The sequence below is a fragment of the Mytilus edulis genome, chromosome 2, assembly GCF_963676685.1.
Source record: "Mytilus edulis chromosome 2, xbMytEdul2.2, whole genome shotgun sequence".
Taxonomy (NCBI): Eukaryota; Metazoa; Mollusca; class Bivalvia; order Mytilida; family Mytilidae; genus Mytilus; species Mytilus edulis.
Genome location: NC_092345.1, coordinates 47,015,310 through 47,030,332, shown reverse-complemented (window position 1 = coordinate 47,030,332; position 15,023 = coordinate 47,015,310). Strand labels below are relative to the sequence as shown.

The following is a 15,023-nucleotide window of genomic DNA, read 5'->3' as shown; positions in this document are numbered from 1 at the left end:
GACCATAAAAGAAATTTGTATTTCCTCAAACTTCTTTTAATATATGGGAGTTGTATTACACGGATCTCCTGTAGTTGGTGATCGCAATACTGGTATACCAGTATTGTCAACAATACTGGTATACAAATTTTGTACCAGTATTGTATTCCAGTATTGTACCAGTATTGTACCAGTATTGTGCTTATTTTAAATAAACAATATAGGTAATTAATCTTTTATAAAAGGTGTCACATATATGCATAATGAAATTAACATATGACATGACAATTTTATTAGGAATGATTGTGTTTAACTGATGATGCCATAGATGGTACACTGTGATTGTCATCAAATAAAGTTTTAAATCTTCTGATGTTTTATTTCTTAACCATTCTGTGTCAGCATTTTAACAAACTCTGTACTTTCTTCTATGTTTTCTTTCAGCTCTCTCTTTCCAAGATTCATGTAGTATATTTTAGTGAATTTTATATTGACATTAATGCTGTTATAGCTTCCGTATCATCAGCATTGGTATTGTCAATTTTTTCTTCAGATGTGATTTCTGCAACCCCTCCCCCTTCCTATATTGGTATTTAGGTATTCAGTCTCTGTGGACTTTCTCCAACGCTTACTAGATTACAAGCTATTTCAGATAGCATTTGTACAGCTCTCTTACTGGCAGAATGCTGGTCAAGTATTAGTATTTGTACCAGTAGATATACATGTATCAGCTACTAATTGTATTGTCCATGGTTCTGAATCAACTGTTTCAACCCTAAACATTCATGTAGACAAACTAGTTAATTTGATTATAACAAGGTTCCCCTATAAACCAACTTTTTATAATTAATAAATAATTTTGATATCTTTTGTTGCAATTAAGATTAATAAAAAAATAAAGACAAACAAATGTATATGATCTTAAGTACACTAAAAGTTTATACATGTATTAAAATCCAGATTAAAATATCTGTCAAAATTAAATAAAATATAGAAATATGATAAAATTATTAGCAATTGTTTAAATAATAATGATGTTATGAGTTAATTTCAATAATCCTTTGTTTATTTGTGCACGTATAGTAATAAATTTTAACTGGTTGTTAATTGATTTCACAATTATCCTCTATTATTTTTTTGAGTTCATTTAATCTTCCTTTGATCTTCAATATAGTCTAGTCAATAATACAACTACAATACTGGTATATCAGTAATGTAACAGTATTGCTTTTTTTTTTATAAAAAGTTACAATACTGGTACAAAATTTTTATACCAGTATTGTGGACAATACTGGTATACCAGTATTGCGATCACCAACTACAGGAGATCCTATTACACTAAACCAAAACTAGGAAAGGCACAACATGATATTTGAACTTAAGTTTATATCCCATGCATGCAAGTATTATATTCATTTTCCGTGAATGATATGATTTTTTATGATATTCACGTGTTTAATGTAAATAAATCTTTTATAAAAGTGTAAAATCTATTTTATTCCACTGTATAATCTCTTTCCATGTTTTACCATTAGATAAATGATTTCAGATTTCATACAAAAATCACATCATTTAGTTTTATGATACTCTACATCTTTATTCTCACAGTTTATTGAAGTTTGAGAAAATTCTCAACACGTATGTCAATTTCAGAGAATTCAAAGTGAAATAAGACATGCTAACGTTTTATTTGGGAAATTCCCGAAATACTTTTTCAACATAAATGCTATCTACATGCAAAAAATTCATATGGGTTCCGCGGAACCCAGTGTCTCGCCTACTTTTGCTGTTGTCTATGTTTTCAGTGTGATAGGGGAATGCACATAATAGATTTACAGATTTCAGACAACGACGGAATGTAGGATCGCTATGTGTTGCAGTCGCAGGCTCACCTAAAATGGTGAAAAATTATTTAAAATTTTCTTCTAGACACTATCTTTTGATTGTAAGAAGCTTCTGTGGTTAAAATCCAGGATGGTTTATGAATCTAATAAATGTTTTAAAAACTTTAACTGCAGACTTTATGTAATATTGACTGGAAGAAAAACTAAGTCCACTTATAACTAATATACGGAAAAACAGGAAATATATTTCTACAAAATTTCCTTCAAGATATTAGCTTTTGATCATAAACAAGCTTCTGTCCAAGATTGGTACAAATCCAGGATGTTTTAAGAAAGTTATTAAAATTTCAAAAACTTTAACCAGAGAGTGAATGTAATGTTAACTGGCAGAAAAACTAAGTCCATTTATAAGTAAAATACGGATAAACAGGATTTCCTTTTGACAAAATTTACTTCTGGATTCTTTCTTATGATCATAAACAAGCCTCTGTACAAGTTTGGTAGAAATGCAGGATAGTTTAAGAAAGTTATGAAAATTTCAAAAACGTTAACCACAGAGTGAATATTTGTGGACGACGACGACACCGACGACGACGACAGAAAGTAGGATCGCTATGTCTCTCTTTTGCGACAAAAGTCGCAGGCTCGACAATAAATCACACTGAAGTCTCCAAACACTTCGGGAACTTTCCCGAAAACCTAATAGATGCAAAAATGTATTACATCAAATCGGTTACCCATTTTGGGAAAAATCCCGAAAACCAAATTTCAATGGCATGCAAGCTGTATAAAATAGATGTTCGGCAACCAAATTTATATGCAAGAATTTATGATAATGATTTCTTTTCACATATCGGGATAATGTACGTTTAATAGAATAATACATTCGATCAAACCGAAAATCGGCACTATGATGTTTTCAGCCTGAGTCAATTGTAGCAATTTAAACCTGGTTCAGCCGTTTTCGACGGTAGTTTAGATATATCGCATACATGCATCAAACAATAATTCTACGGAAAATATTCAAAACAACTCAAAATGCTTTATATTTTCCTTCGCAGGTTTCACACATCATTGTATTTAAATATATTTTAACCTATCATATGATAATAGACATTTTCTCAAACAGTTACTATAGTTCACAATAACTTTTAAGTTGACGATGATAATTACAGGTAAACTTGTGGGTCATATCAAAATATACTATGTCATGAAAGATGTGGCTACATGCTTAATAAGTGAAAATAATAAAAGAAAATATTTTGATTCCGAATGAAATCAGTAACTTATTAACATTATTTAATTATAAAATAACTAATTGATAAAATTCAAATATAGAAAACAATATTCAACGAATGACAAAACAACTGATAAATTTACGAAGGTGCGTGAGTTAATTATCAGTGTTGTTCGGTCACAAGTTGAATATTTTTCGATATTTGAATTCTTTGATTTCTTATTCTTTTTATTGCATTGAAAACGGGTTTTTTAATCGAATTAAAGTAGAAAATTTAAGAAACAATATCTTTTTCTACGCATTCACAATTTGTTTTGATGCCGCGTCATCAGGAACGTATTGCAATACCTATTGTTGTATGACGTAAGAGGAGTGAAATTTTTGGGTTTTATTTCACTGTGAAAACACGGAAATTAATTGCAATTAATGTCAAAATATGTTTTAATCGTCTGATTCTGAAGAAAGCTGACTCTCAAGCCTTCTATATTTTAGAAATTTTCTTAGCCATGAATTTCTCATAGATCAGCAGTTTCCTTTTAACTAGCTGAATCAATGATATGCTTTTTTGGATCAGCTTTTTTTGTCATTGGAGCACTAGGTCCGGGCTGTTGCTCGTCAGATAGAAACCCGCGTTCCTCTTCTTCCACTGTATGACATTTGTGTTGCCCGCCCTCTTGTTACAATGCAGCACGTCTTTATTCGTCATAATATTTTTTCATCCCCGGATAAGAGTTCCAACAAGAGGTTTTCACACTGAACCATTACTTGAACTTAGATATAGAATTGTAGACGATGCTGTAGAAACTAGGAGGGGAACGATGTTCTCAAATCTTTTCCCGTCACAGATACTCTTTTTATCAAACAACTGGAGAAACAGCCAAAACCCTTTTAGACATATTGAAACAAATTGGAAATGATACGTTCGTGCGTATCATTGATAGGCAACACACACCTATCCTAGATATAAAGAAATGTTGTTCATGCTTTGACTCAGATCATACCCGTGATTTCATATGATTACCGCAATCCTTGACGTAAGCGTTACCACAATACATAATGAAATTAATTAGTGAATATCATTGTTTTACCAACATTTTCATAATCTGGTACAGTGGCCATCTCTAAATGAATTAATAGCACAAGTGTTAACAAAACTGCTAACGGTAGTAGATGCTATTGACCAGAACTCAACGGAAATTTACAGGTCACTAGCTGATCCCAAGAAGCTTTAATTTTAGGGACATTGCGATGATATGGTCAAATGGTAGAAATACTGAGTTTGAATCTCTTGTTGAAGGGATAGTTTATGATAAAATATTTCCTAATAGATATCCTCTTGTGGCACTCTATAAACGACAACTAATACAGTGAAAACAGGTCAATTTAAAGAGAGGTGTCGAAAAATTAATAATTTCATCAAAGAATACAGAGTTACTGTTGAGAAAAAAATTGAAGAAGTATAGAGTTATGGAAAGAGTTAGCAGGAAATTCTATCAAAATTTAAATATTTATGCTGCTTTTGTATGCAGGCGTCGCGACTTGTTTTGTTGATTTGATTAAAAATACATCTTATGAATGCGTTATTCGCTTTTCAAGTTATCAACATTGTACCCTTTGAGATGGCTTCTATATAATAATTTGTAAATGTCATCATCAATGTAAACATAAAAGTTTTAAACAGTTTTCAAAAATGTCTAATAATAACTTGTGTATACCAGTTAAGAATGTAGAGACAAGGCAAACAAAATTTGATCCCTCTGAGAGAGTTGGATCCAATATAGCAGTGGACCTCGACTGGTGAACATGAACTGGTTTGTAGTGGTTTTTGAGATAAAAGCCAAAAACTTTATTTGGCCCCTACATGTATGTTCTCAAAAATCAAAAAACAAATCTTTTGCTCTAAATGCTGTAGTTTTTACGATACTTACTTAGAAAACTATTTAAATGAAATGCCCCGTCTGAGGACTGTCTTTAGATACATTTGCTAACTTATCTATTGTTGCGTCCAATTAGGAACCTCGTTAGTAGTTGCATGTCATAAATGACTAAATTTCGTAAGTTGGCGAATTAAATGTAAATTGGCATTTTTATTCATGATTTCCTCGTGAGAGATTGACATATAGTATAGACATATGTCTATTGTTGATACTACATGTTGCCCTAAGACATATTTCGGCTAATGTTGTTGCTTGTTGGTTTTATATCACGTAATTCCACATGTCCATTTATCTATATGAGTTTGAAAGGACCTAGACATCGTAGATATAGAGGATCATCGTCTTCCACACTGTCCATATAATGTGCTGTCCTTGTTGTCATTTGTCCAATCGCATGCACGTGATATTTAAATCAACGATCTTATCTTTCCTTCAATATATTGTATATAAAATATTTTCCCCGGTGAAAAGACTATTCTTGAAATTTCAACATATTGTTTTTTATTTTTGTAGAATTCTACTGTTAAAATATAGAAAAAAAGTAGAAAGTTACGGAATGCACGATTGGTAAAACTATTAAATTCATTGTATTGTCTAACATAGAAAGAAAAAATTACAAAAGAAGTACTACCATCAGGTTGTAGTTATTCTAATAAGCATACTGATGAAAAGGTTAGTGTTATATGCAAGTGATTTCAATTATTTTAGAATCATGACACTTACTTTACTGGAATGTTGTTTTCTGAAATAAAGTAAGCAATGGAATTATAACTTCAGTAAATTGGATCATTCACTGCAAATGCATTGCAGTAAATACTGTTAAGATCTGTTGATTGACAGCAACAGTACGCGCTTGAAAAAGACTGATGAATACAACACCTTCTTAATTTTATATCTATTAGCCAAAATATGCATATCAAAGTTTACAATTTGCTGCAATCAAAATCCTAGAAAATTAAATGGAGGCCTACACCTTACTTACTGATTTACCGTCCGGTAGTTATTCACATGACGTCTGAAAATGAGCATATCTATTTGAAATTGCTTGTCGTGCTTGATTCGCCAAAAGTAATATCAGATATATGCACACGTATATCATATATGCGTCTTTTGTCGGAGTTTACTTTTGTTACCTCATTATTGTTACTGGACAAGTGGAATCGCACAATGGGCTATACATATAACATATGGATTCATATTTTTTGTTATAGAGCTGTCAAAGACGGGACACATTGTTGTCTACCAACGTCCCTTTTTTGGCCTATTATTCTCCGTTTTTGCATTTTAATACCCTCATTATTCTTTATAAATTATAGTTTTGCCTATTGTTTTCTCTGTGTTGTATTTCTTGGTGTATTGTTGTTTATTCTGTACACCCCGTTCCACGTCGTACGATATCTCAAATTTGCTTTGAACAATTTTCGTGTTTAAATCGATTAAACGAAACATAATTGTTAGAATGCTAGAACATAACTTACTTTTTTATCAAAAAAAAGTTCTGGTTTGTCATTCTTCAGTTACTGGACTTTGACCGTCAAATAAATAAAAGTTTGTTTTTAAATTCGTGCACGTCATCTAGTATGCTTGTATCAAATTTAACATTGTTGTTATGACATGTATGATTGGTAAATGTAGATTCCCTCAGTTTGATTTTGAAAATTTGGTGGTTTGTTTTATAACAGAGCTAATGGACTTTTCACGGACACATTTGACAGAATATTTGAACGAATGAAGGTATCATCATGCATATTGTTCTATAGAACCATTTTATTTACTTCTGATTAAATGGCTTTCAATTAAGTTCTTACTATAAAATTCTATTTTTGCAATAGTTTTAATATACACAATAAGGGTACATCATGCAATCTTTGTGCAGCTATTTAAAAAGTACTTAAATGCATGCATATTAGTGTTATACACGAACCACGAATTCAAGCTAAGTAAAACAATTTCATATAAGCTTGTTCAAACTTTAAACTAAAGTATCAACGTACAAATATTGTAAACTAAAGCTTCCGAAAAAAGGTGGCTTACCCAACCATGAGATTGGTACCTTGTCGATGCAAGTACAATGTACTTCCTTTGGTCTTATATTACTTCTGATTTTAATCATGCTTGTCTGTCTGTATTTGTGGTACAAACGACTATTTGATTGTTTTTTTAATTTCCGCTTCTGATTTGTTTAACCTGTTAAACTGTTTTAACTCTTTATGTTACAATTTATGTAACTAAATTGCAGCCTTATGAAGTTTTATTAAGGCTTTTACTTGACATTACTCGACCCCAGTCTGAACCATACTTGACTGTACTGAATCGTACTTGACCCTTATTTTTGCCGTTGAAAATAGTCTGAACTATTACTCGACCAGTCTGAAACAGTCTTAACCCATTTTCGACATGTACTCGACCTATTTTTCCAGTCTAAACCATACTTAACCAAAGGTCTGAACAATACTCGACCAGTCTGAACCATACTAGACCAACAAACTGTACTTTTTTAACTGTTAAAATAAATTTCTTTTTAACTGACATATATAACAACAGCCAACAAAATTTATAAAAAAATTTAACCTTATAAAAGAAATATATCTCTGATTATATTTAGGATAAAAAAAAATATATTGTATATAACTTGTATCAAAAAGGGATAAAATTAAATAAATAAATAAAATTGTTTATCTGATTAGTGGTGAAATATGAATTATAACCTCTGCTTGGTGGCAAACTCATAAATAAGATCACACCTGGTCAGAGGTATTAAGTTCTAAATAACATTGATTCAAAATTGCAACATCCTGTTTAAATTAAATAACAAGGCCTTTCGAATATACATGTATGTACTAGATAAGTAATACACGAATTTAAGATAATAGGGCTTTCTGTTTACCTGTAAACACACATCCACTAAAGTAATTAGAACATATTAAAGTGCTTTATGTATGCCATGTTAATTTGACAAAAAAATACTTAAATTAATTGAAAAAAAATTATACTGTTACTTTGGAATACATTTCCGTTTTTAAAAAGGTTATCAAGGATTGCTATGGAAATTCTATTATCATGATTATATTAAATTCTTGGTTTAATAAAACAAAACATTTAAGCTCTCGTTTTTTTTTAAATTCATTAAGTTGTTTTATATACTATTTTATATATATCTTAATAAAAAAAACATTCACTGCATTATAACCCGAATTCAACTGACACCATAAATCTATACTAGGCTTAAGTCAATGGTGAAAATAGTCCAGTTACCATAAATTACTTCCGAAATATTCATAAAATTTTGAAAAGTATTGAAAATATTAGTCACAATTCCTTTTTTTAGATTATTTGATCAGATTGTTTTATTTATATTTTAAAAGTTGATATATATTATTATGTAAGTGTTGAGTAATATTGAGTTGAAGTTATATTATGATTGATTATTGTGATATTCGTTCTTCTATTTTGTTTTAATTGCTTCCTTTTAGGATTGGATGTTGTCTCTGTCAAAATACCTCTTCATAGGTTCACTCAATATCAATGTTATGCTTAGCAATGTTGTCCAGTCGATTTGTGCAGATTTTTGACAAAATTGCTCAGATTGTGGTAAAAGCATGAAATTTGGCATAGTAGGAGTATATGTCATGGACAACATTTTAAGCTATGGACCCAATCTGAAAATCGAAATAGGCGGAAGAGGCGGCCATTTTAAAATGGCGGCCGTTTGATCTCAATAGATTAATAATAGAAAATAATGAAAATGATATTAGAGAAGATAATGACATGAAATCTGGTTGATAGAATAACAGTGTTGAATCCAATTGTCTTGTAGAACAAAAGTTTTGGAAATATTACCCATATTGAATGGCGGCCGTCTTGATTTTTTTTTAAGCCAAAATATGTAGTCATTAATCGATATAATAAAAAAAATGCATTGTGGAAGATATAAACAAATGCATTTGTTTGAGCTATATAAACAGGACAAAAAGATGGCCTTTTCCCCTCCCCCGAGTTATTCTTCTGTTTTGTGTACAAAAGTTTTAAAACGCGGACACGAAGAGGATCATAAAATGAACTATTCCTCTGAAAGCAATATATATTCGTGCAACCGCTTGTTCGACATAGAATAACAGGAGAATTTTATTTTATACGTAGAAATAAAGCAAGAAAATATTTGTATACCTGTCGTTTATAATAGTTGGCTGATTACAGGATAATTCGTTTTGTTGATATTGTTTATTTGAAACAACTTTCAAAAACCTTGATTGCAGACATAATGAATTCTATATCATACAAGTAATGTTATAAGAACATCAACTGCTCAAATGTTCCCAATTGACGTTAAAAATATCTAACAATAAATGAAATGTACATGTACATGTTTTGTCAAAACCACACTCTGTTAATCATATTCTATCACATTGTCCTCAACATAGAGTAGAACAACTTAATACTGCCTTTACACATTTGCATTTCCTTAGTAAGTTCACTTTGACTTATAAGTTAAACGCTTGCTGCAGGAAATTATTATATAGTCATATGGTATATTCATCACAATTGACAAGGACTGTCATCTGAGGACTTCATATATATTGATTTTTTGGTAGCCATCTTGAATAATGGCCATTTTGAAAACATGTATTTCCAATATATAATTATTCGCTAATCTTATTAATTCACTGTTTGCATTCATACTTTTTTTACTAATTTATATTTGATATTCACACAGAGGTCAGATAAGGCATGCACATGTTTACAAAATTAAGATATCAGTATCAAAATTTCTGTTACTTACACGTTTGCCTAAGTAACTTTTTAAAACAGAAATTACGTATATATTATATAATTTATGACCGAAAGTGTATTTTTTGGAAAAGATCAAAATTGTAGATTTCGAAAACACTGGAAGTAGATATAAGAAAAACATAATGGGCAATTAAACAGAAAAAAACAGAACAGTCATAGATATTTGAGCTGGCAATCACTCTTTTGATGCAAGCATGCGAAGATATTGGGTCTTGAATTGGTTTTCCTTTCGTTCAATTCGAAACAGTTGAATGAGGGCTATGGAACTGCAGAAGCACTCCAGAATCACAAGGCAAAATGGCACAAATCATGTCAAACAAATTTTCAGACCTCAAAATATTTCATCAGCAAAAGGGAAAACATACTTCTGATGTTGAAGATAAGTTGCCAATTGAAAGGAAACAATAAGTAACCAGACACTGTAAAGTTGAACTGGATCAAAAAGAACAATGACTGCAATGTATTTTTTCTGTGGTGATGTATCTGAAGATCTCCATGATACATCGACATTTTCAAATCGACAAAAAAAAGGGCATGACTGTGCACTTGTACTACAAGACATATTCTCTTAGACATAGTAAGAGCTGGAGATGTCAAATCACTAGTATCATGCTTGATGAAACTTGACAACATAGCAAATAGGCAGAATAAAAAACACAGAAAGAAAGCCATGAATTTTGTGCTTTCCTAAATGATGAAGTATATTGATGGCACACGGTCTGGAAGAAGTATTGTACCAATCTCTAAGCTTGCAGATCACGCCTGGAAGATCTTAGATTATCATGGAAAGAAGAACTGATACAACGCAGTTAACAAAATTGGAATGTAGCTGCCATAGGATATCTATAAGCATACAAGCAAGATAAATAAGTGTTCTTGATTTTTAACAAATGTAATCGTGAAGCTCTGAAACAGACCTAATAATAAAAGGGTAAAAATGAAGGCATCACCATAGCCTTAGCGGGCAAAATATATATGCTTGATACTAAAAATAACTTTACAGGGACACTAAATAACAGCTGTTGACGCGAATCAGTTCAACAGACATAAGTTTCCTTAGAAAGAATGGCCAAACATCAAGACACAGTCCAGAAATATCGTTGAGTGGCAGACAAGACTTACCATTTCTCAGCTATAATAGTTCAATTGCGGAACTCGTCGTTGAAAGGATACAACTGCAACTTATCAGTCCTCAGATAGAGAGTAAGATGTCTTAAAGATTGTGGAACTGATTCATTTGGAAGGCTTACATTGAATGTCCTTTAAACCTCTTTATAGTAACAAGCTTAACTCTTAAAAATATTCTAGTTACTTTGACTATGAAGAGGCCTTCATCATCACGACTAAAAGACATGACCTGTTTTAGAACTTCCCCAACATATTCGTTGAGAATCCGGAGAAGATGCAACCATTCATGTGTGCTTGCATATCATCTATGGCAGCTAGTATTCAATTTTTCAGAAGCGTTGTATTAATCATTACTTCCATGACAACTCATATTTACTAAGAACGTTTACTGTACAATTTACCAATATCATCAATTTCAAATATTAAAACGATATATGTTCCAGAGTGTGAGCCGTCACTGTTTACAATCAATTTGGCAGTCCCATTCCATGGATAACAAATTCTTGACTTTTTTTTCTGTGTCTCGAATTCTGTCTAATTGCCCTGTCGTAAAGTTTTGACAAACATTTAGCATGATGTCTGCTCCTGAAATATTAATCTTCAGCACTGAGTCCTGCTAAAAGAACATTGGTTAGTAGTTCAAGTGACAGTCACATACTCTATTGTCGATCATAATTGTCGAGGCTTAATGGTGATAGTCAGATACCTCATCACAATGAAAGAAAAAAAAATCCTGCAGTCATATTGTTCTTGTTAATTCATCACAACCGTTGCTGGTTATTTTACTGGTATTTTCAATCCGTGACTCATCGTAGACTTTTTTCCTGACAAAATATGTTTTGATCTTAAGATTTCAATTGCTTTGACATGATACGTATCTTTTGCCTTGTGATTCTGGAGTGTTTCTCCCATTACATGGCCTTCATCAACTTGGAACAGTTGTATGCTTACAAAAATGACTGATTACCAGCTCAAATGTCTATGTCTGCTCTTTTTGTATTTGATTGACATTGTAAATCCTCATGTGTCCTTTCTTGGCGTTACGGAATTCTTTCCAGTCTATTTATTATTTTTTCAGCTCCATTGAATTAATAAATACGTAGTATTCTTTTTCAACATACAGTGTTCATAACTTATATTGTATCTACGCATTTTTTGGTGGTAAAACAAGAGGCTCTCAAGAGCCTGAATCGCTCACCTTAATTCTTTTGGTTAAATCTCTCATCAATGATTATTTTGGCTTTTCAATTTATTTAAATGTTTTTTGGATCGTCCTATTTTCTTCAAAAGCCAAAAAAAATAATCATTTTCTCCTATGTTCTATTTTAGCCATAGGAGCTATGTTTCTTGACATACAAGGAAATAAAATATAAAATTTATACTAGATACTCTGAAACTCATTTAGCCTAAGTTTGGCTGAAATTGATACAGCAGTTTCAAAGGAGAAGATTTTTTAAAGTAAGTTAACATGATGAACAAATTGTGAAAAAAGTCTTTAAAGGGCAATAACTCCTTAAGGGGTCAATTGACAATTTTGGTCAAATTGACTTAATTGAAGATCTTACTTTGCTGAACATTATTGCTGTTTACAGTTTATTTCTATCTATAATAATATTCAAGATAATAAACAAAAACAGCAAAATTTCCTTAAAATTATCACTTCAGGGGCAGCAACCCAACAACAGGTTGTCTGATTCATCTGAAAATTTCAGGGCAGATAGATCTTGACCTGGTAAACAATATTACCCAACGTCAGATTTGCTCTAAATGCTTTGGTTTTTGAGTTATAAGCCAAAAACTGCATTTGACCCCTATGTTCTATTTTTAGCAATGGCGACCATGTTTGTTGATAGATCACAACTTCGGATACAATTTACAAACTAGATACCCTAAGGAACATTCAGTTAAAGTTTGGAAGTATTTGGCCCAGTAGTTTCAGAGGAGAAGATTTTTGTAAAAGATTACTAAGATTTACGAAAAATGGTTAAAAATTGACTATAAAGGGCAATAACTCCTAAAGGGGTCAACTGACCATTTCCGTCATGTTGACTTATTTGTAAATCTTACTTTGCTGAACATTATTCCTGTTTACAGTTTATCTCTATCTATAATAATATTCAAGATAATAACCAAAAACAGCAAAATTTCCTTAAAATTACCAATTCAGGGGCAGCAACCCAACAACAGGTTGTCTGATTCATCTGAAAATTTCAGGGCAGATAGATCTTGACCTGATAAACAATAATACCCCTGTCAGATTTGCTCTAAATGCTTTGGTTTTTGAGTTATAAGCCAAAAACTGCATTTGACCCCTATGTTCTATTTTTAGCAATGGCGACCATGTTTATTGATAGATCATAACTTCAGATACAATTTACAAACTAGATACCCTAAGGAACATTCAATTAAAGTTTGGAAGTATTTGGCCCAGTAGTTTCAGAGGAGAAGATTTTTGTAAAAGATTACTAAGATTTACGAAAAATGGTTAAAAATTGACTATAAAGGGCAATAACTCCTAAAGGGGTCAACTGACCATTTCCGTCATGTTGACTTATTTGTAAATCTTACTTTGCTGAACATTATTCCTGTTTACAGTTTATCTCTATCTCTATCTATAATAATATTCAAGATAATAACCAAAAACAGCAAAATTTCCTTAAAATTACCAATTCAGGGGCAGCAACCCAACAACGGGTTGTCTGATTCATCTGAAAATTTCAGGGCAGATAGATCTTGACCTGATAAACAATATTACCCCACGTCAGATTTGCTCTAAATGCTTTGGTTTTTGAGTTATAAGCCAAAAACTGCATTTGACCCCTATGTTCTATTTTTAGCAATGGCGACCATGTTTGTTGATAGATCAAAACTTCGGATACAATTTATAAATTAGATACCCTAAGGAACATTCAGTTAAAGTTTAAAAGTATTTGGCCCAGTAGTTTCAGAGGAGAAGATTCTTGAAATAGTTTACGACGACGGACGACGGACGACGACAGACGACGACAGACGACGGACGATGACGGACGCCAAGTGATGGCATAAGCTCACTTGTCCCTTCGGGACAGGTGAGCTAAAAATTATTACTAAGTAACTATGAGCGATTTTTATAAAAATAGATACCAAAAGATATCGAAATGTCTAAAGATTTTTGGTTCATTTGGCCATAATTTTTCTTGAATTTCGTTTTCATTATCTGATGGGTTGAACACAAATGTAAAATTTTATGATTTTGATTTTAAATTATTTGGTAAAATTTTCAAGAAATATTTTTCTTTGTGTTCATCTCGTCAGAAAATCAAAATGAGCATGAATAATATAATGTTTAAATAAACAATAAAACTTGTAAAGAATTTCTACATCTTATAGTATTTATTTGATATAAATCAGTAATGTAGTTACTTAGTAATATTTTTTTGAAAAATATTGATTTTAGGTGAAATGATAGGGCATTTCTTGACTGGGAACTCACTTTGGTCCAATGACTGTGTATATGGATATCCATTCTTTTTTTGGCTTTTTATTTGTAATGTATATCAACATCACTTAAAGCATTAAAATGCATTAGATTTTTTTTTATTATGGATTATTTAACTACATAATCTTTAGGATCTTAAATTGTTCTCATTAATCTTATTTATCTCATTGTTTGTATTGTATTATGAAAATTGTTGATGAACTTGTAACGTTATTACCCTTCATCAAAACTCCTTTTTCGTCATCTAAGGATTTAATCAGGTTTACAGTCCATGCACTTTGGATCACTTAAATGGACTTAATCAAATACATGTATAACTAATAATTTTTAAAAAGATCTTAAAATAATTTTATTAAAATCAAATTTCAGAACTGTCAGACAGATGAAATGCAATGGGTAGTTGGTTTTCCACACAGAGTTCAGAATCAATTTTCCTAATTGGCAAATTAAATGGAAAACCACTTGATGAAAGACATTTCTTTAACCTCAGTCAAATATACTTAGATCAAGTGGATGGAAGTGGAGATAACTCCGTTATTAATACAGACAAAAATGGTATAAATATTGACAGTGATTCACAAATATTCAAACCATTACCAAAAAAGAAGAAATTATTTTGTCATCAAACA

The 15,023-nt window shown here is 31.4% G+C and overlaps 1 protein-coding gene across 1 annotated transcript in view; it reads right to left on the bottom strand.

The window, feature by feature from the left end:
• The window catches only part of LOC139510881 (uncharacterized), an 89,069-nt gene that overhangs the window by 17,979 nt on the left and 56,067 nt on the right, over positions 1 to 15,023 (bottom strand). Inside the window, exon 11 of the mRNA XM_071297424.1 lies at positions 5,721 to 5,739. Within this exon, the coding sequence (XP_071153525.1) occupies positions 5,721 to 5,739 (19 nt within the window). The remainder of the gene's footprint in view (positions 1 to 5,720; positions 5,740 to 15,023) is intronic.